Genomic DNA, 27,502 nt, shown 5'->3' on the forward strand with positions numbered 1-27,502 from the left:
TTTATCATAACCTTCTTGGCGGTTTTCTTCTTTAGTGTTAAGTTATCACATGATCATAACAAAACCCAGGTCTGATTTCCAACGTTTGGTAAATACATATACATTGGCGTCATTTGAAATAGAATCTTATCAACCCAAATTGCACGTGTTTAGATTAAAGCACAATATAACTAAGAGAATGTAGCACATTTTATGTAGAATACAACAACCTGCAACATGCCATAATATTTTATTGCGGAGTGGGTGTTTTTCTAATGTTTACGTATATTGTCATTTGTCAAGTGTTCAGAGGTTAATGTAGGTTCTTGTATCCAACTCATTCCCTCATGACAAGTACATATGATTCATTTTGTGAAAGAGATTCTTATTCTCTCTATATATAAGCAGCACATATGCACACCAGCACATGAAGAAACTTAGAAAGTGGATCAAAAAGATAAAAACCAGGCACTGGCACAGTGGTGGTATTTGCCTGTGTATCTGTATGCATGACAAAGTATGTCAGTAAGTAAATTGCTTGAGTTTATGCACTTAATGAGAAAAAGGCTATTTTAATATATTTTTTCTGTGAAATTGTGTTGCAGTGAAAATATAATTGTTTGTCTTATTAAGTACAGGGTTTTAGTTTGAAGTCTGCATTTACCTGGAGTAAAATCCATTCAATGGAATGATAAGATTGTATGTATTATAATATTTCATTGTTTACTACTAGGCCTAATTATCTTGTGAAGAAACTTGAGGGATTTTCGTGCAACTGTAAACTTAAATTGACCACTTTTCAGTTTTGTCTTATTATCTGTCTGGATCCAGATAGCTTCATATATATAGTGCCACCAAATAAAGAGGCAAGAATTTTTTTTATTTTTGTAACAGCCTTTTGTCAAATTCATTCTGAATTAATACTTCTGTTTTGCAATACGCAATTTCCAAGATATCAGATCTTTCGTGATGGAGGTACGTTTAGTATTCTTTTGAACGCTTGGTTGGGTACAAGATGTATACATCTAGTATAAATTGGGTATGTAAATTAGGATAAAAGTCATGAAAGCATAATTAATAAATTTTGTTTATATCAACTGCTGGTAATACATTAAACTGACCATATCAAGATTAATTTCTTTGAATTAGGCCATTGAATTAAATATGAAAATACTAAATTTGTGTTTTCCTGCAATTTGGGTGGTTGTATCATGTATGACGTCAGGCAATCATCATTTAGGCAATATTTGAATGCAGCGAAAAGCATTTGTACCCACTGTGTGAATACGATAGCATATTTTTGCATTTCACTGTGCGTAAGAGTTCAACAAAGGGAAATAACTATTCGGCAACTCGGAAATTGCGTATTGATCAAACTAGATCTGGTGGTGATTTAATTGTGAACAGTCGCTTTGTTTACAAGAATGGCTAAGTCAGCAAGTTCAATGACATTTGTGCATTTGATAGAAGCATATTGAAGTTTGCTTCTGAATTTTATATTTGACATTTGTTTCAGTTACTGATCGAGTACACAATTCAAAGACTCTAATATGGAGAGGTGTGATGTTAAGACAATTTTGTGTTCTGAATTGCAGTCTTAATTAAACACCTGTAGAAGATGTCCATTCAGCCTGTTTCTGTATCGGTGTCTGTGTTGTTCATCTGCTTCGTCACTCTTCTGCTAAAGTCGGCAGAAACATCAAAACCTACAAGCTTCAACACACATGCAGTGTCAACATTGATTGAAAACTCAAGCTATGTAACAACTACAGCAAACTATACCACAGATGTCAGCACTTTTACAACTGCTGAGGTAACAGTTTCGGATGCCACCCTGATGACCACTGAATTCCCATTTACCAATGCCACAGGAGGAACCACTGTTCCAGGCACCACTGCTGCTAATACAGGAGACAACGGCACAATTCCAGAGTACATGGGGTACATCACAGCAGGAATAGCTGTCCTTTTATATGGCAGCAATTTTGCTCCAATCAAGAAGTTTGAAAGTGGAGATGGTATGTATATTCACATACCAGGGTCTCTGTCTACATTTACTCTCCATCAACCCCCTGGATCAGCTCTGTAAAATTTGAAAAATTGAAATTTGTACATGTAGTACATAGAAACCAAACTGCTAATTAATCGCAGTGTTTAAATCTTGTTGCTAAATCCAGAGCATTCACATTGGTAACCATTATGATATTAACTCCAAGAAAGGGCCAATTTGGTAATTGTAAATTTCAACAATCTTATTTATAGTAAAGAAATTTTTAGTGACAAAAAATTAGAATTTACTTGAAGCATGTTGCACCATTGCTGTTAGCCTTATTATGTAAAGCCTGAGAATGGTTTTCATCACATAACAAGGCTATGTAAAGTAAATTAAATACATTTGTATAAATTTACATTCCATTGCATTTCCCCCTATTTAACTAGCATTGAAGATGTGCATGTGTCATAACAGTCTTTTTGGAAGTGATCGGACATTCTTTGAAAAATTGATATGTACAGTAGTTGAACTTTGTCATTTTTAAGCATGGTACCTACTTTGTGCAGCCAACTCCTCTCACAGCTTTTACTTGATATTTTTCAGACCCTGTACATTATAGATGTTATAAAAACATTGAAGATACAAATGTATACATGTGACATTTTAAAGGTGTTTTTTTTTTTTTAATTCTACATTTAATATGTTGTTTTTCCAGTATGTAAAAGCATTACATAATTGATTCTCTACCACAAATACTTCAATTTATTTTAATTTTATTTGTATCCATGTGCTGCTCTCTCTATGATAGATAACATATTTTGGAAGAAAACGGCCATTTCTGTTCTTGAATCGATTTTTTTCTCCAAAATGACTTAAAATTCCCAAAGGATTATATAGAAGATCACAAATCAAAAGTTGTCGTTTTGTTAAGAACTCATCACTTGGGATACTTGGGGAACTAACCAATGGTCTTACCTTTATTGCATTTAATTAAGCTTGGGATCAGTACTCTGTACATCTGTCAGTGTGACAGAACTAAAAATACTACAGTCCTATTTTAAAGTTAGATTAGAGGATAGTAAATCAAGAAACTTATATCCTTATTTCAAAACTAAAGATAGATCTTCAAGTGAAGAATTCATGTCCCTTGAGCAACATGACATGTAAATTGCTAACAGCAGACGATGATATATTGTGACGTTATACACGTTATGTTATATTGACATGTAAACATTTATCACATGTATAGGAGGCCCCGATATAGTACTTTATGTTTACAGGTAAAACAATCTTACCTTAAAAGTCTGAAGATTTCCAATACCAGTTCTTGAGTACAGCATCAATTTCCGATTCAGTGGAGAACGTACTCAAAGAATTTTTATAACCTCAGTTTTGAGAACGGTACTCAACGGAGCACATACTCGGAGTACAGAGTATGAGTTTGTGTATGAGTACGGTAAAAGTTTTATAACCTCCAGGCGTGGGAGGAAAATCAACAAGAGACTGGGTCCGAGATTGAACATGGTCATGACAGAGACAAAAGTCTTTCAATGGAAATGAATTCCAGGGGTTTTACTTTGATTTCAGATAATGATAAAGAAAAGGAAATATTCATATGTTTATGATTTAAGTTCTGATGATTAAAATGAGGGGAGAAAATGGTCATCTTCAGCTTCTACTTACACTGGAGACTGATGCAAATTTCCTTTGGTAGAATCTGAGTCAGACAATGTCTGGGTCATGAATTTACTGGAACATTTCCATCTTTCCTTAATTACCATCAAAAACAGGAAATTGAAGTTTGCTTTAAAAATCAATAGACAAGTCAATATAAATGTATGAAAGGTGAAGATAACGAACAGTGATCAATCTCATAACTCCTACAATCAATACAAAATAGATAGTTGGGCAAACATGGACCCCTGGACACACCAGAGGTGGAATCAGGTACATAGGAGAAGTATAAGCATCCCCTGTATATAAGTTTAAAAAAAAAACCATTGTTAGTGTATGTCCATTTTCAACCAAATATTTCTGTTTTTCCTAATGAGAATGGCCCTGGCCCTTGAAATCAAAGGTTTAAAAAATCCCTGAATAGAGGTATTGGATCATATATCAACAATAATGATTTTAAAATGATGTATCCTGCAAACTTTACACAACAAACTGGTACATGTAGTATAAGCATAACTTTAAAAAAAGCCAGTGATTTGTCTGGGGGATTATAATCGGCAGATTATTGTCGTGATTTGTCTGGGGGATTATAATCCCCAGATTATTGTCATGTGATTTGCCCGGGGGATTATAATCGGCAGATTATTGTCATGTGATTTGTCTGGGGATTATAATCGGCATATTATTGTCATATCTTGCCATTTCTACTGCTGATGTTTCCTTTTTGTAGGAATGTTCTTTCAGTGGATTTTGTGTGGTGCTGCTCTTCTGGTAGGAATAATTGTACAGGTGATTCGAGGCACACGCCATTTCTACCCAGTGGTGATGATTGGCGGTTTGGTATGGGAAACAGGTACAGGGCAAATTTTGTCAATATTCTTGTATATATATGTTAGCACTGTGTAACCCAGTCAATAGAACATGCATTATCTATAGGGTAACTGAATCTAATTACTCCAATATGAAAAATTTGCAAGGAAATCAAAGTCATATAATAATATTTACACTCTCTCTGTTTTTTCCTTCATATTGTTAGCAATTGAAACAGAAATTTTCTCATATACTCTCATTTTTGCACACAGGGATTTGAAATACTAACAACTAGGACATCACAACTAAATACAGTATTTTCAACGTTATTGATTGTGATGTCATTGTGGAAAATGTTGAAAAGCGATGTGTGTTGATTTTCAAATGCTGAATAACAAAATAAAGTGCAGTCAATGCAACAACATAGCATTGTATGTAACAAGGGAAATACAATAGAAAATGTAAATATAAAGAAGGTCTTTCACATTTTTGAAAGTATATGCGATAATATACCTCGACCTTCACACCAGCATATATTTTTAGGAACATAATATGCTCCATTCAATATGTCTGTGTGAAGGGATTTGAGGCATATCTCCATATACAAAACCTGAAAGACATTTCTAAAATGTTACATTTTGAGTTTACTTTGCCAAAATAGTAAAATGTGCAATTTCATCTTAATATGTGTCATTAATGAAAGATATGACACCTAGCTATACTGCTGTATTGACTTACAGGTAATATATGTGTTGTTCCTATTGTTAAAACAATTGGTATGGGACTTGGCTTGTGTATCTGGGGAATGACCAACCTCCTTAGTGGCTGGGCTACCAGCAGGTGTGTTTGTTAAGTTTGTCATTCATTATACCTTATATATAAAGTTTGTCATTCATTATAACGTATATATATAAAGTTTGTCATTCATTATAACGTATATATATAAAGTTTGTCATTCATTATAACGTATATATATAAAGTTTGTCATTCATTATAACGTATATATATAAAGTTTGTCATTCATTATAACGTATATATAAAGTTTGTCATTCATTATAACGTATATATATAAAGTTTGTCATTCATTATAACGTATATATATAAAGTTTGTCATTCATTATAACGTATATATATAAAGTTTGTCATTCATTATAACGTATATATATAAAGTTTGTCATTCATTATAACTTATATATATAAAGTTTGTCATTCATTATAACTTATATATATAAAGTTTGTCATTCATTATAACGTATATATATAAAGTTTGTCATTCATTATAACGTATATATATAAAGTTTGTCATTCATTATAACGTATATATAAAGTTTACTGAAAGTACCAGTAAATGAATATGAAGAAAATATCTTTTACCCTCCAAATGTTACAACTTCTAAATATGAGCTTTTTTGACAGGTTTGGTTTGTTTGGAGTAACACCAAGCACAAGTATTGGGAATGATATATTAAACACTATTGGAGTTGTGATAGCTGTGTCAAGGTAGATAGTGAAATGATATGTTACAGTAACTTTAAATTAAAAATTACTGAAAGATTTTTTACACTTCTTATTTTTTGAAATGAAATATATTCCATAAAATGTACAATTTCCTTACTTATAGAATACATGTTTTACTTGTATAATTATGCTGATATTTTGTATTTTCCAAGAAAACAGGAATAAGAAAGCTTGACATTATTAGATAAATGAATCAAGGGCCAAGTTTTATTTTCAATTCATTGTGAGAGGGGATATACAGTATAATCTGTCTAAACCGGCTATGTGTGGTTCCAAAGAAATTGGCCGGTTTGCACAGAGACTCTTGAGTCCGGAGTGCAGAATGTTGACAAGAATGAGAGTTGCTTCCCTTGTATTCACTATCTATGCATACGTGTGTAATGATTGCTAACGTTTTAATATACATTTATCACAAAAGAATTCAAAATGTAAAAATATAAATGTCAGTGTTTTATTGTCGTGCTCATTTGAAAAAGTTTCAATTTTTATTAAACAGTTTAAAATCGGGGAATTATTCGCGCAATTTTCTGTTGGTAAATTGTCGATTTCGTCTACATCATCGCCGTTATCAAGTGCTACATTATGTACGTTCGTCAAGTTTGTGTTGTGTTCGTTTAAAATTTGTCTTTCCCATCTTTCATTGTAAATGTATCGCTTTCAACTGTCTCAATTTGTGAAACGGAAACTAATGTAATGCCGAGTGATCGACCGGACATGGTGAGTTGTGCTAACTAACTGCTTATCATCACTGTCTGACTAGCCGTAAAGCTCCGAGAAGTCCACGAGGGGAAACCTTGCTTTTGGAAAACATAACGGGATTGTTGCCGATTTTGTTTCATTCCAAGAATGTATCGAATTCATCGATTAATAGAACTTTGTCTTTTAATGTCAGTTCTCGTCTCTGTCGTTAGGGGGAGGCGCCATTACCTCGTGCGTGGTGCTGTCATAATTGAAAAGTGCACCCCCTAAAAATCAGGTTTTATTTTAAACTGATCGTGACTCATCGCCAGTTGCACTCTTTTACTTACCTGTGGGCTTCCCTTGAGACACCCTTTGTGTACACCGCGTGTGATCGACCGAATACCGACAGGTTGGTCATCGTGGGGTGGCTGGTTTAAATGCGATAATGAGAGCTAATTACGAGCAGTTGGGACCTTGTGTACACCGAATACAATTGACCGCAACAATTAGGGTGGTGTAACATCGAGGGGCCGGTTTATACAGGATAATTAAAGTTAATTAATAGCGGTTGGGACTGTGTAAGCCGGCCGATATACAGAATACGCAGTATCCGGAGTACAGGGAATTATTAATAAAGGATTTGTTAAAGAAATGTTAGGGACTATATTTTGTGGCCGGAATTGACAGAGCACCGGAGTACTCAGAGGCCGGTTTGGACAAATTATACTGTAGTAACTGGACCGTTTATGTGTAGGTGACTCTATAGACCAACTTTTTTTGCTCAATTGATTTGATACTTCACATGTAGCTTTGTTATCAAGAGAGGAAGAACCCTGTCAATTTTGGGATCAAAAGGTCGGTGTCACTACAGGACTTCATAGAAAAAACTTATAGACACTCATTAGCAAAAGGATACCCCACCTTACATAGCTTCTTGTTAACATATATGTTCAAAAATTGCATGTGTGTAATTGTAGTTTTACAATATAGTATGTTTTAACACCTATCTAACTCCTTTTAGCTCTGTTATATTTGCGTTTGTGAAGAATGAAGTTACTCCCATACAGATTTCATCTGAGACTTCACCACTTCTCGATGACTCTGTAAGTTCTGATACCAGGTGGATTTGTAAGCATTAATTTAACATGTAGTCATGGTAGAGATATTTCTTCATTGCCAGACCTGTTCATCATTCACTTTATATTCATCCTGCTTAATGGCATACTGTCTTATAAAACATCATGCAATATGAATAAACAGGAGGAAGTCAGTTTTCATCCGATAACAAATTGATGGAATGTTTTCACAGACCACTATATGCATTTATTGGCAAATAATGAAATTTCAATCACATGATTATTTTGTTGAAACATCCAAATTATTATCCAATTTCTGGTAAACATAAATCTGAGAATTTTATTATCTAATAAAATCCACAAACTACTACATTTTTGTCTCCCCTTCAAAGGGGAGACAAATCATATTTGTCCATTTTCTAATTCTTGCAAATTTGTCTAGGGCATGGTAGAACTCTTTCACATTTTGATTTCAAACTCTTAACATATTGGCTTTGAAAGAGGTACACAGTCCTAGCTAAAAAAAATTCATATCATAACTATAAGAACCCCATCTCATATTTTGGCTAAGTTAATTCATTGGAAGAGGTGCTTGGCCCCAAAAAATTTGACCATCTCCCAAAGGGTTTAAGTTCATATAGTTCAAAACACTTATCCTCACTTGACCCATGATATGATTTAGAAAGACATGCTTTTGTGAGAAATTATATGCACTAATTTGGGAGACTTGATTGATTTGAATTTAAACAGTAATGTCATAGGATTAGGCGGCAGCAGGCAGAACCTATATAAGCCTTCTCCTTAACTTATAGGCCAATCCGAAAACATGAGTTATCTTTCCTTGATCCGGAACGTAGTACGCTTGCGTAACAGTAGGTTAAGACTTCCGGGTAGTATATTCGAGAAGCGTCATTATCAACAGTGCAGAAGGCCGCAAAGATAATGCTGTATAATTTTACAGTAATCACGCCAACAAATATGTTAACGTTAATAAAAGATCTCAATGCATAGGTTTACTTCATACACGTGAAAATAACCAACTTTGCCTGTAAAAATAATAGAAAATTAATGTTGCAAGTAGAGGAGGACACCCCCCCCCCTCTCCAATAGGATGTTCTATCGTTAAACTGATGTAATTTCCTACGACAGGCCTGTCCCGAGACGCAGTAAGATCATTCTAACTAACCAACCCCCCCCCCATTTTCCAGGATTTCACGTGCTTTATAACTGAAATTAGTATATATATATTGAATACATTTCCTCAGGATCTTTAGCCCGTGTTTTAATACAGTCAGATTTATAATAAAATATCAGAAGTTACTTGTTCAATATCAATGTAGTACATTCAGCGATGAAAGTTCTGCCACGATGTACGTCTAGGTATGTCGGACTGACACATCTGGATTCTGAAAATGTTCATCTCCTTCGATTGGTGAGTAAAATTTAACCCAGCCTGTAGGCCTACTTGTAAATGAAGCAGAGGCCACTGACAGATTTCCAGCTGTCTGCCCACAAATTTTATACAGTTTCAAATACAAGTATAACCATAAAGAATTTCGTCGTCACAAACCATCTTTAAACTGACATGCAATGCTTTGAAAATAAAATAACGTATAATTGAACACCCTAAATTTATAGTCGGCAAGAGTATGTACCTGTAAATACAGCCATTTTGAGTAAAATATTTGGAGTTTTACTCAAATTATTTTGTAAATTTGTGGCGAAAGGGGGTGTCTAAATCTGTCATTGCAATTTCTTTTATGACACGATACGTGCCTATACATAATCAAGTAGATTTCAAGGGGGCTAAAACGAATAAAAGAGGGAAGATACAGAGACGTCAAAAGCATTGTATTGGGGGGGTGGGGGGGGGGGGGGGTAAACTTACCTATCCCCCAGAGAGTACATTTGAGAATATACCCCCCCCCTTCCGGGATCACACAGGTCTATGAAAAATAATTTATATCAGTCTAGCAATATTCAACAAAATTAATAAAAAATATTATTTAGTTACCTATTTTACTGCATTTTAAACATATCAGTTGATATTAACAATCCTAGCTTCATGCTGCAGTATACAAAATGATTTGCACGTCCAGGTACTTTGGAGAAAGTTACCCAATGATTGCAATCTGGTTTATTTTTGAAAGAGTTGATTGGTAGTGGTGGAATAAATTTAGCCCTGATAAAACAATGAAAGCGTTGATTTCCTAATTTAATTGATTTTTTTTATTTTGAAAAGGGGGGGCATTTTACATGTATGCAAGATCTTCTCACCACAGGCACTCGACGTTTTAAATATCTATAATAAAAAAAATTGCCTACAAAATAATTATGTCAGTCGTTATTGGAGACATATGTAAACAAATGAATGTCTGGGTGATTTCCAATTTAATTTTTAAAATCCCCCCTCCCCCCGAAAATCACTCCTGACTCGATCAAGAAATTCTTCTTTTTTTTTCCATTAACATTTTCTTACTCTCTCGTACAAATGATTGCAACTGTTCTCGATTTTGAACAGCGCCCATACTAATATAACTATATATATAATATATGCGCAGTCTGACTGTGTTACTACCCGGAAGTTGTCATATTTACACTAAATGTAAGAATACAAAGAGAGATAACTCACGTTTTCGGAAAGGCCTATAATTAAATCAAATAAAGTTTGGAGACTTATTGTATTTGCTCAGTTCTTATTATTTTCTCCTTTCTCGCAGCTAAACTTGTCCAGAGCAGATCTCAAAAATAAATTGTTAGGTACAAGTTCACAGTATTTTCATGGTATGGTAGGCCTATGTTCCTAGATGATCCCAGGCATTCAAGTTTTGCAGTATTTGGGAGGGAAAGTATATTTTTGGGGTATCAAAATGGGGTGGGGTTTCAAATTTTTACTATAGAAGTTTAGGAGAAATTTAAAACACATTTTTAAACTTTTACATTGTTGTGTTAAACTCTAAATTTCAAGATGGCAAAAACTTTTCAAAATGGCAACCAAAATTGCATCAATTTTCCAATGTCATTCAATATCATTAAAATTTGTTATGTAGGGGTAATTGAAATCTCACTCGTCCATTTCTGTGACTGAATAGAAGACAAAGACATCTATCAAGCATAAATATTGCATGAAATCAAAGCAAATATTCACTGGATGCACACATGTGGATGAGGTTAAAAGGCTGCAACCGAATCCCTGTATAATGTGTTATCTTTAAGATTAATTTTCATAACAAATTTAGTCTTCACTAATATTATCAACATACAAGTGGAAATTGATAGTGGTAGAAAATTTGTTTTAGCCCCCAAACCTTGTGTTCTTTATTGTAACTAATGGCTTTGACGTCATAATTACATTTGTGTACACATAGCAACAGACTCTGATGGCGTCAACTTACAAGATTTATTGCTGTTACGGAAATAACTGAGTAGTTACAATTGGGGCAGTTGAGGATGGTGAATGAAATAGTGAATTGAACTTGAAATTATTAAAATGTCTGTCATTTTCAAAATGGCCACCAAAGATGCATAAAATTTTCAACATATTCCAATCTCTACGAAATTTGGTTTGATGGGGTGTTTGAGGATGATGAATAAAACAGTAAACCCTCAGTTTTAGTATTATTTTATGCTTTTTTCCTTGTATTAATTGTTCTTTGTTTTTATTGTTTTACATGTAAAGCGCTTTAGGGTAATTGTCTTAATTAGATAAAGCACTATATAAATGTTTAATAATAATAATAAATAAAATTTCCTATCTCTACGAAATTTGGTTTGTAGGGTTGTTTAAGGATGGTGTATAAAACAGTAAACTCGTAATTTTCAAAAGGGTGGAAATTTTCAAAAATTGGCTGTTGAAAGCACATCAATTTTCCAATATCCAATCTCAACAATATTTAGTATGTAAGAGTAGTTGAGGATTGTGAATGAAAAAGGTGAACTTACAATTTTCAAAGTGGTCACCAAAAACACATCAAAATTCTGAACAAAAAGTAAATGTAATAGGGAACCTGTCCAATTTTTTTCAGTAGTTTCTGAAAATGCTTTTGAAAGAATTTCCAGGATTGTACATGTCCAAGGGGATATAATCAAAATTATTTAAAATATATTTAGGTTAATTATCATTTTTTAAAGTTTTAAATGGGTTGCAATTTTCATAATAGGTGTCTGAAACTTGTTGGTTTGGTATGTAAAGTATAATGTCTTCATTAATAAATAGCACACCTGAAGTTTGTTTTTTGTTCGTTACACATATCACACTTAAATTGTGCTGAAAGGGTTTCTTTTCATTTTAATTGATCTCAGGGGATTGACTTTCAAGGTTTTACAAGAGGAGTGTAAGACTAAAAATAATATGCATTTTGTGTATTATGCAGAAAGTGAACTTACAGTAATTTTCTTTTTGGGCAAGGGATTTGATTGTTGTTTGTTTGGGAGATTCATGACAGCATTCTGTTAAAATTGTTACTTGTTCTTTTTCAGCTTAATGTTTAGCATTCCTGAAGGACCAGTATCATTTAACATGGGTGCATTTTACAAAAGAATTTAAGACTACAAAAAATAAAACTTTGATTCTGTTGCAAAATCTTGATATTATTTAAAGAAACTTAAATCCTAATAGAATTCTCTTTGCATGATTCTCTTATTGACATCTTTAATAGAATACTAAAAAAGAAACAAGAAATCAGCTATTCTAGTTTTTGACTAAGTTGTAAGTTCTTTGTAAAATGGGACCCCGAGCTTTAATCCTCTCAGTAATGTGGTAGACTTGTGTTTCAGCCCTCCAGACAGAGTTATGGCTCTCCCGGGGATTCCCTGTACAATAACTCCAACAATCATGATCAGTTGGTCTTCAATCAAGGACGAGTATGTACCACCTTAATGATAGATTTTTTTAATTCAAAAAATTATACTCAGACCAAAAGCAGATACGAGGGTCATTCAGAAAGTTTTGCCCTCCCAGTTATAATAATAAGACTGACTCTTACAGATTCATTTTGTTTATTACTGTACATTCCCTTAAATTATTTCCTTTTGACAGATACACACATTTTGTTTATTACATTCCCTATTTCCTTTTGACAGATACACACATTTTGTTTATCACATTCCTATTTTCTTTTGACAAATACACACATTTTGTCTATTACATTCCCTATTTTCTTTTGACAGATACACACATTTTGTCTATTACATTCCCTATTTTCTTTTGACAGATACACACATTTTGTCTATTACATTCCCTATTTTCTTTTGACAGATACACACATTTTGTCTATTACATTCCCTATTTCCTTTTGACAGATACACACATTTTGTTTATCACATTCCTATTTTCTTTTGACAAATACACACATTTTGTCTATTACATTCCCTATTTTCTTTTGACAGATACACACATTTTGTCTATTACATTCCCTATTTTCTTTTGACAGATACACACATTTTGTCTATTACATTCCCTATTTTCTTTTGACAGATACACACATTTTGTCTATTACATTCCCTATTTTCTTTTGACAGATACACACAATTTAAGCTCATCTAAGCTGTAAGCCCTAGAAACTATATGTGGTTCACAATGGATCAATTTCATGTTAGGTTATATGCTATATGTGCGGAATTTTTATTTTTGAAACAGAATGTCCCTGAATTGTGAAAAAAGAAGGAAGTAATGTTGTGTTTGTTGTAACAAATTTGTTTTACCATGATTTTGACTAGGAATCAGGTAGAAAAACTTTTGGCTAAATATTTTGTTACAGTCTTTAAAAAGTGTTATGGTGATCAATGTGGCCATGCACCTCTTGTTTGGTATAGTTCTATTTTTAGCATGTGATGCTTTTGCTCTGAATCGGTCTGGCTTATCTTCATCATTTCCTGGAGCTTTTATTATAGTCACTCAGGCAGTCATTGTTGTCCATCGTACATTAATAACTGAACAATTTTAAATTCTTTTCAAATTTGGTATGAAGCATTTTTGGGACAGAGGGGGCATGAATTATATAAATTTCAGGACTCCTGCACCCCCAGGAGTTTAGGGGTGGGGGAAATTATGCCAAAATTGACCAATTTCTCTACAACTGCATATCTGCAAGAAAAACTAGATGCTTAGTCATGTAGAGCCAGAAGGCCCCTACCAAAATTGTAGATTTCATAATCCTTAGGGTAGAGGTTCTGACCCCAGGGTGGGGCCAAACTTGGTATATAGTGGTTTTTAGCTCACCTGAACCAAAGGTTCAAGTGAGCTTTTCTGATCGCTTTTTGTGCGTCGTCTGTCTGTCTGTCTGTCTGTCCGTCTGTCTGTTAAACTTTTCTCATTTTCGACTTCTTCTCCAGAACCACTGGGCCAATTTCAACCAAACATGGCCAAAAGCATCCTTGGGTGAAGGGCTTTCAAGTTTGTTCAAATGAAGGGCCATGTCCGTTTCAAAGGGGAGATAATCACAAAAATGCAAAAATAGGGTGGGGTCATTTAAAATTTTTCTAAAGAACCACTAAGCCAGAAAAGCTGAGATTTACATGAAAGTTTCCTGACATAATGCAGATTCAAGTTTGTTCAAATCATGGGCCCCTGGGGTTGGATGGGGCCACAATAGGGGATCAAAGTTTTACATACAAATATATAGGAAAAATCTTTAAAAATCTTCTTCTCAAGAACCACTGAGTCAGAAAAGCTGATTTTTACATGAAAACTTTCTGACATAATGCAGATTCAAGTTTGTTCAAATCATGGGCTCCGGGGGTTGGATGGGGCCACAATAGGGGATCAAAGTTTTACATGCAAATATATAGGAAAAATCTTTTTCTCAAGAACCACTGAGCCAGAAAAGCTGATTTTTACATGAAAACTTTCTGACATAGTGCAGATTCAAGTTTGTTCAAATCATGGCCCCCGGGGGTAGGATGGGGCCACAAGGGGGGATCAAAGTTTTACATACAAATATTTAGGGAAAATCTTTTTCTCAATAACCACTGAGTCAGAAAAGCTGATATTTACAAGAAAACTTTCTGACATAGTGCAGATTCAAGTTTGTTCAAATCATGGCCCCTGGGGGGTAGGATGGGGCCACAAGTGGAGGGGTCAAAGTTTTACATACAAATATAGGAAAAAGCTTTAAAAATCTTCTTCTCAAGAACCATTGGGCCAAAGAAGTTGACATTTACATGAAAGCTTTCTGACATAGTGTAGATTCAAGTTTGCAAAGGGTAGTTTGGGCCATAATAGGGACTAAGGTTTTACATGCAAATATATATGGAAAGTCTTCAGATATGGGCCAAGGTGACTCAGGTGAGCGATGTGGCCCATGGGCCTCTTGTATTGCTATTGATTTTAAATTGAAATAAAGAGAAGGTAGTCCTTTACCAAAAGGGTAAATTCCATGATCCCAGGGGTAAGGGTTTTGGTTCCAGGTCATAGAAATTATTGTCTTTATCATTGAAAGAATTTTTCTTTAATTTTGCTGATGTTATATAAAAAACTGTAGGTATATTTAGGAAAAGCAGAAAGGGATGTAACAAAATTGTGAATTTCACAACCCCAGAGTTCTGACTCTAGGACAGGTCCAAATAGTTATATAGAGTTAATATAACGTGTACATGTATCATCTAAAGTCTTCATCAGTATGGGCACTTTTGGGGGCATTTGTGTTTTAAGAAAATACCTTGTTTAATACTGCTGAAGCTTAAATATACAGAAAAAGAAACATAATAGATTTCAAAGGCCTTGGGACTAATGATACTTTTTAACTAATACTCAGGTGACCAATAAGGCCTGTGGGCCTCCTGTTACTAAAACTCAATCTCAAGATTTGAGATGTTATTGATAAAGATAAACATGACATTGTTTTATTTGCGACATTTGCAAACTTGAAAAGTAATGAAATATTTGTATCTATAATATTTTTTCTATTAATGAAATAACTGCACACAATTTAACATCACTGAATGACCCAATTTCTCTTCCAGATACTTTAGTCATTGTTTCTGTTGTCATTGAAGAGATACTTTGATTTTACATATTCTTATTCCAGTCTCGTGGGAGTATAAACAGAGACCCTGCTGAGTCATCAGATAGCTCATTTATAGATCAGTTGTCACCAGGGAAAAAAAGAATCCTGTAAGAATTTTATACATGTACATGTACACGAGAAATGTCTGGTTTGTGTGGGGTAATTTGTATAATCAAAGCTAATTATGCAGAAATTAAGCCATGCCTCCACTGTTTTCTTACCTTCTTGAACACAAAACCAGACATTTACTCCCCATATTGATGTTTGTAGGTTACAGTTTATATTGAGAATTATAAAGAGTGAAACATTCAGTTACTTTACACAATGCATAAATTCTAATAAGTAATGATGTTTCATTAGCATGTCTCTAAATCATATTTTCAAAATTACTGTCTTATTGTAAAGTAAAAATAAATCCTAAATTTTATTTATGGCCAGATATAACAAAAACAAAGCCCAGGTATAGGGTTAAAACTGACCCAATAAAGCAATTGACTATCCCCCCCCCAAAAAAAAATTCACAGGCAATGTGTCACCTATGTAAACACATAATTAACATAGCCAGGCATTCACCAGGTCGAAAGTGGAAAAAAAATTATACATTTGATTGATGGTGTGAATGTGCTACCTCCACTTCTAAAGATCCAACAATCCAACAACTTCAAAACATTGAAAGTTCAACAGTAAATTTGCCAAGTAAGATAGAGAATAATAGCATGACTGTGATTTTACTTCAAGAGATCGAAGTTTGAGCCATCAAGAGTCATGTACTTGTATGTTTTGAAATATCGTTCTGTAGTTATTTGAAGAGTTCAAGAGATACATTTACAAGTCAGTTACAGTGGGCATCTATGGACACTACAGGAAATAATTTTGAATGTTTCAGAGATTCACAAATGTTCTTTGGTAAAAATTGTTATTGATTAGTAGTATAAATTTACTTTGCAACTAGTCATATTTTCAATCAGATATTTTATACTATTAAATCAGGCCACAAAACAAATAGGTGAAATCTTTGTACGAAGTTTGACATAATTTTGTCCCATATGCACTCATCTGTTTATGAAAAATAAATATCTGAAGGGAGTATCATGTGCTTGAGCAAGCTGGTTTGCTCAGATTGTGTCAAAACTCTGTGTGCTGTAGTGGTGCAATTTCATTTTGGCACACCGCTCCCCTCTTTATGAATGAGATTTATTATATCCCCTTCAAAGAAGAGGGGCATATTGCTTTGTTCTTGTTGGTCGGTCAGTATGTCGGTATCTTGGTTGGTCGGTCGGTTGGTAGACTACATTTTGTCCACTCAATATCTTGAGAACCATTCACTTCAGTGTAATAATTTTTCATATGTGGGTTGGTTATGAATAGCCTAGAAGAATAGGGGTCCTATTGATTTTCAGTTCAAAAGGTCAATCTACTCTTGACATAGGAAGATGCTGTCCGCTCAATATCATGAGAAACCTTTCCTTGACAGAAATTAAACTTGGTTCACTGATATATTGTGACTCCTATTGATTTTGAGGTCCAAAGGTCATTGGTCAAACTGGACATAGGAATATACTGACCACTCAATGTTTAGAGAACCCTTTGCTTGACAGACATCAAACTTGGTACACTGTTACATCTTCAGGAGAAGATGACCCCGTCACATGGTCAAAGGTCAAGGATTAAACTGGACATAGTAATATATTGTCTCCTCTATTTTAAGAATTTTTTTTGCTTGATTGACACCAAACTTGGTACACTGGTACAGCATAAGGAGTAGATGACCCCTATTGATTTTTAGGTCACATCAATTAAATGATGCATGTGTATAACCCTTTTCAATTTTGCACCATGGGGGCATATATATTTTACAAACATTTCTTGTTTCCTCTTAGAATAATTTTCTGCAATGACTTGATCTTATTATTGCAGTGGTATTATTCTGTCAGTGTTTTCTGGAGTCCTCTATGGTCAGATGTTCACACCAGCTATCTATCTTCAAGGCAAAAAGGGAAATTCCACAAATGGTAACATTAAAAGTCATGGGAAAGCAGTGTTCCTCCTAAAACATTCTAGTGCCAATTGCCATTTCTAATATTAATTTTTTGTGTGTAAAGAAACTGTAAGTAAAACTGGTTGAAACACTTTATTTATAATAAATGAATTTGTTGTTTGTCCAATCTGCACTTTGTCCATGTTTGTTAATACTTCTTCATGACAAAGAAATATTGGCTTTATAAGTTAGTTTTACTGTACGATGGGAGTTTTCGTTGAACGGTTTGAATTATGTATTTGTTGACAGGTTTGAACTATGTATTTGTTGACAGGTTTGGACTATGTATTTATTGACAGGTTTGGACTATGTATTTGTTGACAGGTTTGAACTACATGTATGTATTTGTTGACAGGTTTGGACTATGTATTTGTTGACAGGTTTGGACTATGTATTTGTTGACAGGTTTGAACTATGTATTTATTGACAGGTTTGGACTATGTATTTATTGACAAGTTTGAACTATGTATTTATTGACAGGTTTGAACTATGTATTTGTTGACAGGTTTGGACTATGTATTTGTTGACAGGTTTGGACTATGTATTTGTTGACAGGTTTGGACTATGTATTTGTTGACAGGTTTGGACTATGTATTTGTTGACAGGTTTGAACTATGTATTTGTTGACAGGTTTGGACTATGTATTTATTGACAGGTTTGGACTATGTATTTATTGACAAGTTTGAACTATGTATTTATTGACAGGTTTGAACTATGTATTTGTTGACAGGTTTGGACTATGTATTTGTTGACAGGTTTGGACTATGTATTTGTTGACAGGTTTGAACTATGTATTTGTTGACAGGTTTGGACTATGTATTTGTTGACAGGTTTGGACTATGTATTTATTGACATTTTTGGACTATGTATTTGTTGACATGTTTGGACTATGTATTTATTTGTTGACAGGTTTGAACTATGTATTTATTGACAGGTTTGGACTATGTATTTGTTGACAGGTTTGGACTATGTATTTGTTGACAGGTGTGAACTATGTATTTGTTGACAGGTTTGGACTATGTATTTGTTGACAGGTTTGAACTATGTATTTGTTGACAGATTTGGACTATGTATTTGTTGACAGGTTTGGACTACATGTATGTATTTGTTGACAGGTTTGAACTATGTATTTATTGACAAGTTTGAACTATGTATTTATTGACAGGTTTGGACTATGTATTTATTGACAGGTTTGGACTATGTATTTATGGACAGGTTTGAACTATGTATTTGTTGACAGGTTTGGACTATGTATTTGTTGACAGGTTTGGACTATGTATTTGTTGACAGGTTTGGACTACATGTATGTATTTGTTGACAGGTTTGAACTATGTATTTGTTGACAGGTTTGGACTAAGTATTTGTTGACAGGTTTGAACTATGTATTTGTTGACAGGTTTGGACTATGTATTTGTTGACAGGTTTGGACTATGTATTTATTGACATTTTTGGACTATGTATTTGTTGACATGTTTGGACTATGTATTTATTTGTTGACAGGTTTGAACTATGTATTTATTGACAGGTTTGGACTATGTATTTGTTGACAGGTTTGGACTATGTATTTGTTGACAGGTGTGAACTATGTATTTGTTGACAGGTTTGGACTATGTATTTGTTGACAGGTTTGAACTATGTATTTGTTGACAGGTTTGGACTATGTATTTGTTGACAGGTTTGAACTATGTATTTGTTGACAGATTTGGACTATGTATTTGTTGACAGGTTTGGACTACATGTATGTATTTGTTGACAGGTTTGAACTATGTATTTATTGACAAGTTTGAACTATGTATTTATTGACAGGTTTGGACTATGTATTTATTGACAGGTTTGAACTATGTATTTGTTGACAGGTTTGGACTATGTATTTGTTGACAGGTTTGGACTATGTATTTATTGACAGGTTTGGACTATGTATTTATTGACAGGTTTGAACTATGTATTTGTTGACAGGTTTGGACTATGTATTTGTTGACAGGTTTGGACTACATGTATGTATTTGTTGACAGGTTTGAACTATGTATTTGTTGACAGGTTTGGACTAAGTATTTGTTGACAGGTTTGAACTAAGTATTTGTTGACAGGTTTGAACTATGTATTTGTTGACAGGTTTGGACTAAGTATTTGTTGACAGGTTTGAACTATGTATTTATTGACAGGTTTGGACTAAGTATTTGTTGACAGGTTTGAACTAAGTATTTGTTGACAGGTTTGAACTATGTATTTGTTGACAGGTTTGGACTAAGTATTTGTTGACAGGTTTGAACTATGTATTTATTGACAGGTTTGGACTAAGTATTTGTTGACAGGTTTGAACTATGTATTTATTGACAGGTTTGGACTATGTATTTGTTGACAGGTTTGGACTAAGTATTTGTTGACAGGTTTGAACTATGTATTTATTGACAGGTTTGGACTAAGTATTTGTTGACAGGTTTGAACTAAGTATTTGTTGACAGGTTTGAACTATGTATTTGTTGACAGGTTTGGACTAAGTATTTGTTGACAGGTTTGAACTATGTATTTATTGACAGGTTTGGACTAAGTATTTGTTGACAGGTTTGAACTAAGTATTTGTTGACAGGTTTGAACTATGTATTTGTTGACAGGTTTGGACTAAGTATTTGTTGACAGGTTTGAACTATGTATTTATTGACAGGTTTGGACTAAGTATTTGTTGACAGGTTTGAACTATGTATTTATTGACAGGTTTGGACTATGTATTTATTGACAGGTTTGGACTATGTATTTATTGACAGGTTTGAACTATGTATTTATTGACAGGTTTGGACTATGTATTTATTGACAGGTTTGGACTATGTATTTATTGACAGGTTTGGACTATGTATTTGTTGACAGGTTTGGACTATGTATTTATTGACAGGTTTGAACTATGTATTTATTGACAGGTTTGGACTATGTATTTATTGACAGGTTTGAACTATGTATTTGTTGACAGGTTTGAACTATGTATTTGTTGACAGGTTTGAACTATGTATTTATTGACAGGTTTGGACTATGTATTTGTTGACAGGTTTGGACTATGTATTTATTGACATTTTTGGACTATGTATTTGTTGACAGGTTTGGACTATGTATTTATTGACAGGTTTGGACTATGTATTTATTGGCAGGTTTGGACTATGTATTTATTGACAGGTTTGGACTATGTATTTATTGACAGGTTTGGACTATGTATTTGCTTGTTTCTGTGGAATCTACTTAACAAGCACAGCATACTTCATCGTCTACATCATCTTCATGAAGAACAAACCTAAGATCTACCCTAAAATTATCCTCCCAGGAATAGCGTCAGGACTTATGTGGGGCATTGCCACTGCTGCATGGTTTGTAGCTAACCAAGCCTTGTCCCCTGCCATATCTTTCCCCATCATCTCAACTGGACCCTCAATAGTTGCTTCACTGTGGGGAATTTTTGTATTTCGGGAAATAAGGGTGAGCATATAAGTCTGATAAAAGGTTTTTAAACTATAGTGGAGAGGTTAACGTGAAAAAGGTCAAACTGTAACTCAAACTGTAAACAACTGTTTCATTTTCAACTGATCAAAATTTGTTGTCACCATTGTTGTCAACTTGTCATAACTTTTCACATTTTCATCTTCTCTAGAACTACTGTACCAATTTCAATCAAACTTAGTACAAATCTTTTTTGGGTAAAAAGCAAATGAAGAGCCATACCCCTATATATATATGTGTGTGTGTGTGTGTGTGTGTATGTATGTGTGTATGTATATACGTGTTCCTTGTGACAAAATGATTTACTTTTGGTACCAAAGTTTCTAATCTTGTGACCTTGACTTTGGAATTTGACTTACTTTTAAGAAAACATAGCCTGGGCCTGTTGTTTCTCTCACCTTTAACATAAAAATGAAGTCATGTATGAAAATGAGCAGGTGAAAACATTTTATAAAGATGTGTAGTAGAGCTGATTTGGTTTGATAGTTTTTTAATGTCGCTATAAAATCAAAATATACATACATTGTACATGTCTTTTAGAATTATTAATTTTTCTTTTTTAGGGAACGAAGAATATTCTGATTTTGCTGCTGGGCTTTGCATTTGTTATAACGGGGGCAGTTCTCACAGCTTTGTCCGAGAAACGTTGATAATTCAAAATGACCTTTTTTAAACCCTTTTTTTAGTACAATACCTCAGGCTGTATATTGGATATCTGAGTACTGTGATAATTATTTTGTTAAGTATCATAAAAATATTATAATGAGGTAAGCAGGTCTGTATGCAGTATGAATGGAATCTAGTGTATGTGTGATGCTTAATTAATTGTGTACTTAAGGTTGCCAGGCAGTGATATTGTAATGTTTCATTGTCTCATTTAAGTCACAGGCACCTGAAGTATGGATACTACTACCCCACCCCCTTTCTGATTTTTTTTACAGTGATAATTTTTCTTAAATGTGTGGAATCCCAATTTCGATTTATGTAATCATTTCATGCTTTTTGTAAGATTTAGGGATTGGCCTTCCATCAATATAATAGACAGGGAATCCACACATTTCAGAGAAATTATCACTGCAAAAAAAAAAAATCAGAAAGGGGGTGGGTAGTATTCATATTTCAGGTTAGTGTTATACTGATAATTAGAAAACATCGATTATTGAGGAAAGAAAGCTACTGATTTTGAAGATCGATTATTTTTTTCCATAACCATCATGAGATGTATTATATAAACTTCCTATAGAATGCATTTTGAAATAAGCTCGTTTCTGCTTCTACAAAGCCTACTAGCACAAAAAACCAAAAAGTGCATATCAAAGTCTATCTATATGTGTATGTGCACAAAGATTGCAATATGAACTCCTAAACAAACATAACTACCCTAAGTGAAGAAATATTTAATATAAAGCACAGAATTTTTTTTTGCTATATTTGGATACCCACTTCTGCCTGGGGTTGAACTCATGACCTGCGGAACCAAATCTCTTAGCAGTGTGCAACTAGTATGCTAGACCATTTATGCAAGTCATGAAAGTTGCTTTCAATGACAATGGACTTCTCCTCATGCTGTCACCTGCTACACGATCATTGAGAATGGATATTTAAAAATGTAAAGTTAAGAGGATCATGCAAGGTGCATGCTGCATTTGAAATATTTCATATGATAATAAAACACAAAGACTGCAATGAACTCTTGAACAAACACAACTTTATGCGTGATTATAATTATGTGTGAATTTATGAATACATATGTAAATTTTAAAGCATGAAATACGTTCTAAGATTATGTCTTCTGATAATCGGTAAAATTACATCAGAAGCTGCAACCGATTCCAACCAATGATTGACTATAAAAATTAACTGATGTCCCATTACTGCTTCAGGTGTCTGTGATTTATATATATATAAAAATTACAGGGCCGTAAATTACATGGAGGCGGAGGAGGCAGCTGCCTCCTCCAACTTTTGAGCCAAAAAAAATTAAAATTTAAAGTTCATTAGAATTTATGTTGTTTCCAATAACTAAGAACATGATACCTCCCTTAAAAAGCATTCCAAATCTTTCTTTTAGAATGAGTTAGTCAAGTAACATCTTAGAAGGCCCTAGAATCAAGGATTTTGCACGAAACGTGTTCAGTGTGCACAAAATGTGCTCAGCGTCTGGGGGCCTGGGCGGCCCCCAGAACCCCGCCTAATTTCCTGCCTCCTCCAAATTGAAGGTTAATTTACGGCCCTGAATTAACTGATGTCCCATTACTACTTCAGGTGTCTGTGATTTATATATTCTATGGAACAAAATTCAGTGGCATTACTGCATTTTCTCTAGTTTTTGACATGATTGAGTGCAAGAATTTTTATTCTTAAATGTATCCTCAAATATGAAAACAGAGTTGTCAGAAATTGGTGTCTATATACACTGCTGAATGTCTATATTGGTGTAATTTTAGTAAGGTTCACATCTCATTGTCATGTGATTTATCACTTGATAGATACAATTTCAATTGTATTTTTAGGATGAAATTTTAAACAAAAATGTCAAGCATTAATGACATCACATTGATCTACATGACAAGTTGTGTTATTGAAAAATATCAAAAGTATGATGCTCAGCCTATCAAATTGCATGTAACACATGAAATTGAATTACTGTGGGTTAAAAATTTTTTTCATTGTTCGAGTGCAAAAATGGTGATGGGGAGGATTTCCCAGTGCTCCACATTTTAAGATATTGTATTTATATACTAGCTTGAGCCAATTACTCTTTTTCAAACCCCAAAAAAGAATTTCTTATGTCAAAGATTCATGACTACGATCAATTTTTGTATTTTACTACCTTGAAGCACAGTATTTCTCTTTCCAAGGTCAAAAGACTCAATGAGCTCAGTTAAATCTCATATTATACACACTTTTCAAAACTAAATTTTACCCTTTTTTGGACTTGATCATGTAAAGATTAATTTTGTTATTACATATCGACCATGTCTGTATTGGGTCCATGGTTGTGTCTTGTTCATACAGTGAAACCTGTTTAATCCAACATGCACTGGGGGGGGGGGGGGGGGGGGGGGGGGTGTCGGAATAAACAGTGTAAAAAATATTGAAATTAAGAATGAAAATAAGGGTTGAAATGCCCAGTGAAATTGATTGTGCAGGTGTCAGATTAGGCAGTTTTTACTGTTTTAAAAATTCAGCATTTTCACATGCACCTGGGAATATTTTTTGTCATGTCTGATCCATGATTTAATAAAACTTTTGAGATTGTACATTTGAAACCAGATCTTAAATTGTATCATCCATTGTTCACACTGTTTTAGATTTATTGAGATGTTGAAGGAGTTTTAATGACTTGTACATGGTTTTATGGTAAATCACTACCTTCTTGATTTGTTAATTTTATACCCCGAGATCAAAGGCTTTGGGGCATATTATTTTTATCTTTTTTATATATATGTTTTTAAAAGTCTTATTTTTAATTATCAAAAAATACTCATTATGTGAGCAATAATAGTAAATACTAGGGCAAGAAATAATTTATTGCCCAATGGTCTTGGACCAGTCAATCTTGCTTTTTGGTCCTGTACTTGTAAAGACCATGTGCCCTCAGGGCCAGTTATCATTAGGGCCCTGCAGTAGGAGGGTGACATATAGTGATCAGCCTGTGTGCATGGGCCCATGCAAATGCTTTTCTGGACTTTTTGGCTATCCCTGCAACTATTGAATTGACATCAACTTATCCATGATCAAGTTTGTTTACCTTTTCAGCTCACCTGAGCTCAGAGCTCAAGTGAGCTTTTCCAATCGCCTGTTGTCTGTCATCTGTCAACTTTTTATATTTTCGATTACTTCTTCAGAACCACTGGGCCAATTTCAACCAAACTTGGCAAAAAGTATCTTTGTGGGAAGGGCTTTCAATCCAGCTGAAATACAAACTCAACTTGTCTTCATCCGAGAGGACGCTTGTGACTAAATTTCAAGGCAATATCTGTATCCGTACAGTAAAAAAGGCCGGAAAACTGTTTGACCTACTTTTAGCCCTAAATATCTCAGTCTAACGACGGACGTTTAAAAATACATAGTATCGAAAGCTTCGAAAATATTAGTCACAATTACATATACATAAACATTTAACTGACTATATTAAACCGATTCATTTGGAGCACATGCAGGCAATTATATTGCTTAGGTTCGGATTAACTATTAAATGTAAAGAGTTAAGGTCTGGAACTTTGATTTTATTATCGGACGGTTATTGCAAAGATCAACTGAGATATCATTTTTATACCCCCCGCAACAAGTTGTGGGGGAGGGGGGGGGGGGGGTATACTGGAATCGGGTTGTCCGTCTGTAGACGCAATGGTTTCCGGGCTCTAAAGCGTTATCCTTTCCACCTACCGTCACCATATCATACATATGGACTACCCATGGGATGAAGATGTTCCCTATCGATTTTGGGGTCAAAAGGTCAAAGGTCAAGCGCACTGGACATCGAAGTAGCAATATGGTTTCCGGGCTCGAAAGCGTTATCCTTTCCACCTACAGTCACCATATCATACATATGGACTACCCATGGGATGAAGATGTTCCCAATTGATTTTGGGGTCAAAAGGTCAAAGGTCAAGCACACTGGACATCGAAGTAGCAATATGGTTTCCGGGCTCTAAAGCGTTATCCTTTCCACCTACAGTCACCATATCATACATATGGACTACCCATGGGATGAAGATGTTCCCTATCGATTTTGGGGTCAAAAGGTCAAAGGTCACTGGACATCGAAGTAGTAATATGGTTCGGTTTGTCATGCCATTTGTTTTTTACACTCAGAAAAGAGGTAGTTTATACCTATTACCAACACCCTTTGGGAGATTGGGGTAAGCGGGGGGTATTCTTAGTGAGCATTGCTCACAGTACCTCTTGTTTAAGTTGAATTTATACCCAATTCATAAATTGAGTTCCCTGATAACTCAGTGACTGAAAATTGTAAAATAAGATAAGGAAAACAAAATAGAGAGTTGGCCAAACACGGACCCTGGATAATCAGAGCCTAGGAGGAGCAAGAATACCCTGCCGACCGGTCAAACCCGCCATTAGCCCTACATCTTGATCAAATTAAACGTAGTCAAAATCAGTGTGCCAAACGGCCTTACAATCGGTATGAAACACATCACATATACCTGTGAGCTCAAAATAAGACACCACAGAGTCTTTCTATTTCATACTTGGATATTTTATTGAAAGTAGATTTTAACAGCAATCTAACAAGTCAACTTTGTGACAAACGGGATGATTTCAGCTTCTGCATCGTCAACTTCCCATATTTATCTGGCAATATTCCATTATTACCTGCATATGGTGTATTTATCTCTCAAATGATTCGGTACGCAATTGCTTATTATTCTGCGTATGGTCAGTTTTTAAATCGAGGCAGGCTACTGACAAACAAGTTGATGGTGCAGGGGTTTCAACTGTCTTGTTTAAAGTCAGCATTCCAAAAAAAAAAAGACACCACAGAGTCGTCCACATCGGCATCATACTTGGATATTTTATTGAAAATAGAAATTTACGTTGTTCCACCCTTCTGTGACGTCATAAGATTTTTCAACGTCAATGATTTAATAAGATTTAAGCATTGACAGGAGCATAAATTTGGTTGAAGTCCTTTTCAATAGTTATTGTAAAAGAATCTTGCATGAATATGTTTCAAAATATTGAATCCAAGGACAATAACTCTGTTTTCATTGTATTATTTATCAAGTACATTATGCGATAGATTTCCTTTATTTTTCACAAACATTTTGTATATTTTTTAAAGAAACAGCTTTACGAAATTGTGATGAATACTATTATATCGTTTTAACCAGTTTTTGTGAAATTTTAAGGAAAATTGCAATTTTTGACGTTGATAACATGTATAGTATGTGCTAATTGGTGGAAAAAATATTAATACCGCAACATACTTGTTTTATCATTTTATTTGTTACTAAGATATATTATTTGAAGAATCAACAATCAAATATAAGATTGAACCTATAATACTAGAGGGGTGGAATTACCTTAACGGCAAACAAACAACTCAACTTTGAATACGTAACGTGCAGTTTGGGGGAAACGTAAATTACGCTATAATAATGGTATATCACTATTATAGTAGGATTCTGCTATATTTTCAACCGTAGATGGCCTCGATTTCATCAAATTACATGCTGTCCGATTAAAGTGCAAGTTATGGTGGGTATAAAATGGTATGCTT

The 27,502-nt window shown here is 34.2% G+C and overlaps 1 protein-coding gene across 17 annotated transcripts; it reads left to right on the plus strand.

Moving 5' to 3' along the window:
• Nucleotides 1-36: 36 nt before the first annotated feature.
• On the plus strand, nucleotides 37-27,208 carry LOC125679375 (transmembrane protein 144-like). Of its 17 annotated transcripts, none has more exons than XM_056154461.1 (13): nucleotides 40-88; nucleotides 388-504; nucleotides 713-845; nucleotides 1,496-1,997; nucleotides 4,377-4,499; nucleotides 5,197-5,296; nucleotides 5,873-5,956; nucleotides 7,677-7,758; nucleotides 12,508-12,594; nucleotides 15,759-15,844; nucleotides 17,655-17,749; nucleotides 20,963-21,234; nucleotides 21,819-27,208. In XM_056154461.1, exons 4-13 carry the CDS (start codon nucleotides 1,598-1,600, stop codon nucleotides 21,903-21,905), a joined length of 1,416 nt encoding a protein of 471 aa, XP_056010436.1. In that variant the 5' UTR covers nucleotides 40-88; nucleotides 388-504; nucleotides 713-845; nucleotides 1,496-1,597; the 3' UTR covers nucleotides 21,906-27,208. The 17 variants fall into 17 exon arrangements, with proteins under 17 accessions (XP_056010440.1, XP_056010445.1, XP_056010436.1 ...); XM_056154459.1 differs by having other exon boundaries at nucleotides 46-88; nucleotides 385-504; nucleotides 1,575-1,997; XM_056154458.1 differs by having other exon boundaries at nucleotides 52-88; nucleotides 1,575-1,997.
• The last annotated feature ends 294 nt before the right edge of the window (nucleotides 27,209-27,502 follow it).

Source organism: Ostrea edulis, chromosome 2 (assembly GCF_947568905.1).
Source record: "Ostrea edulis chromosome 2, xbOstEdul1.1, whole genome shotgun sequence".
Lineage (NCBI taxonomy): Eukaryota > Metazoa > Mollusca > Bivalvia > Ostreida > Ostreidae > Ostrea > Ostrea edulis.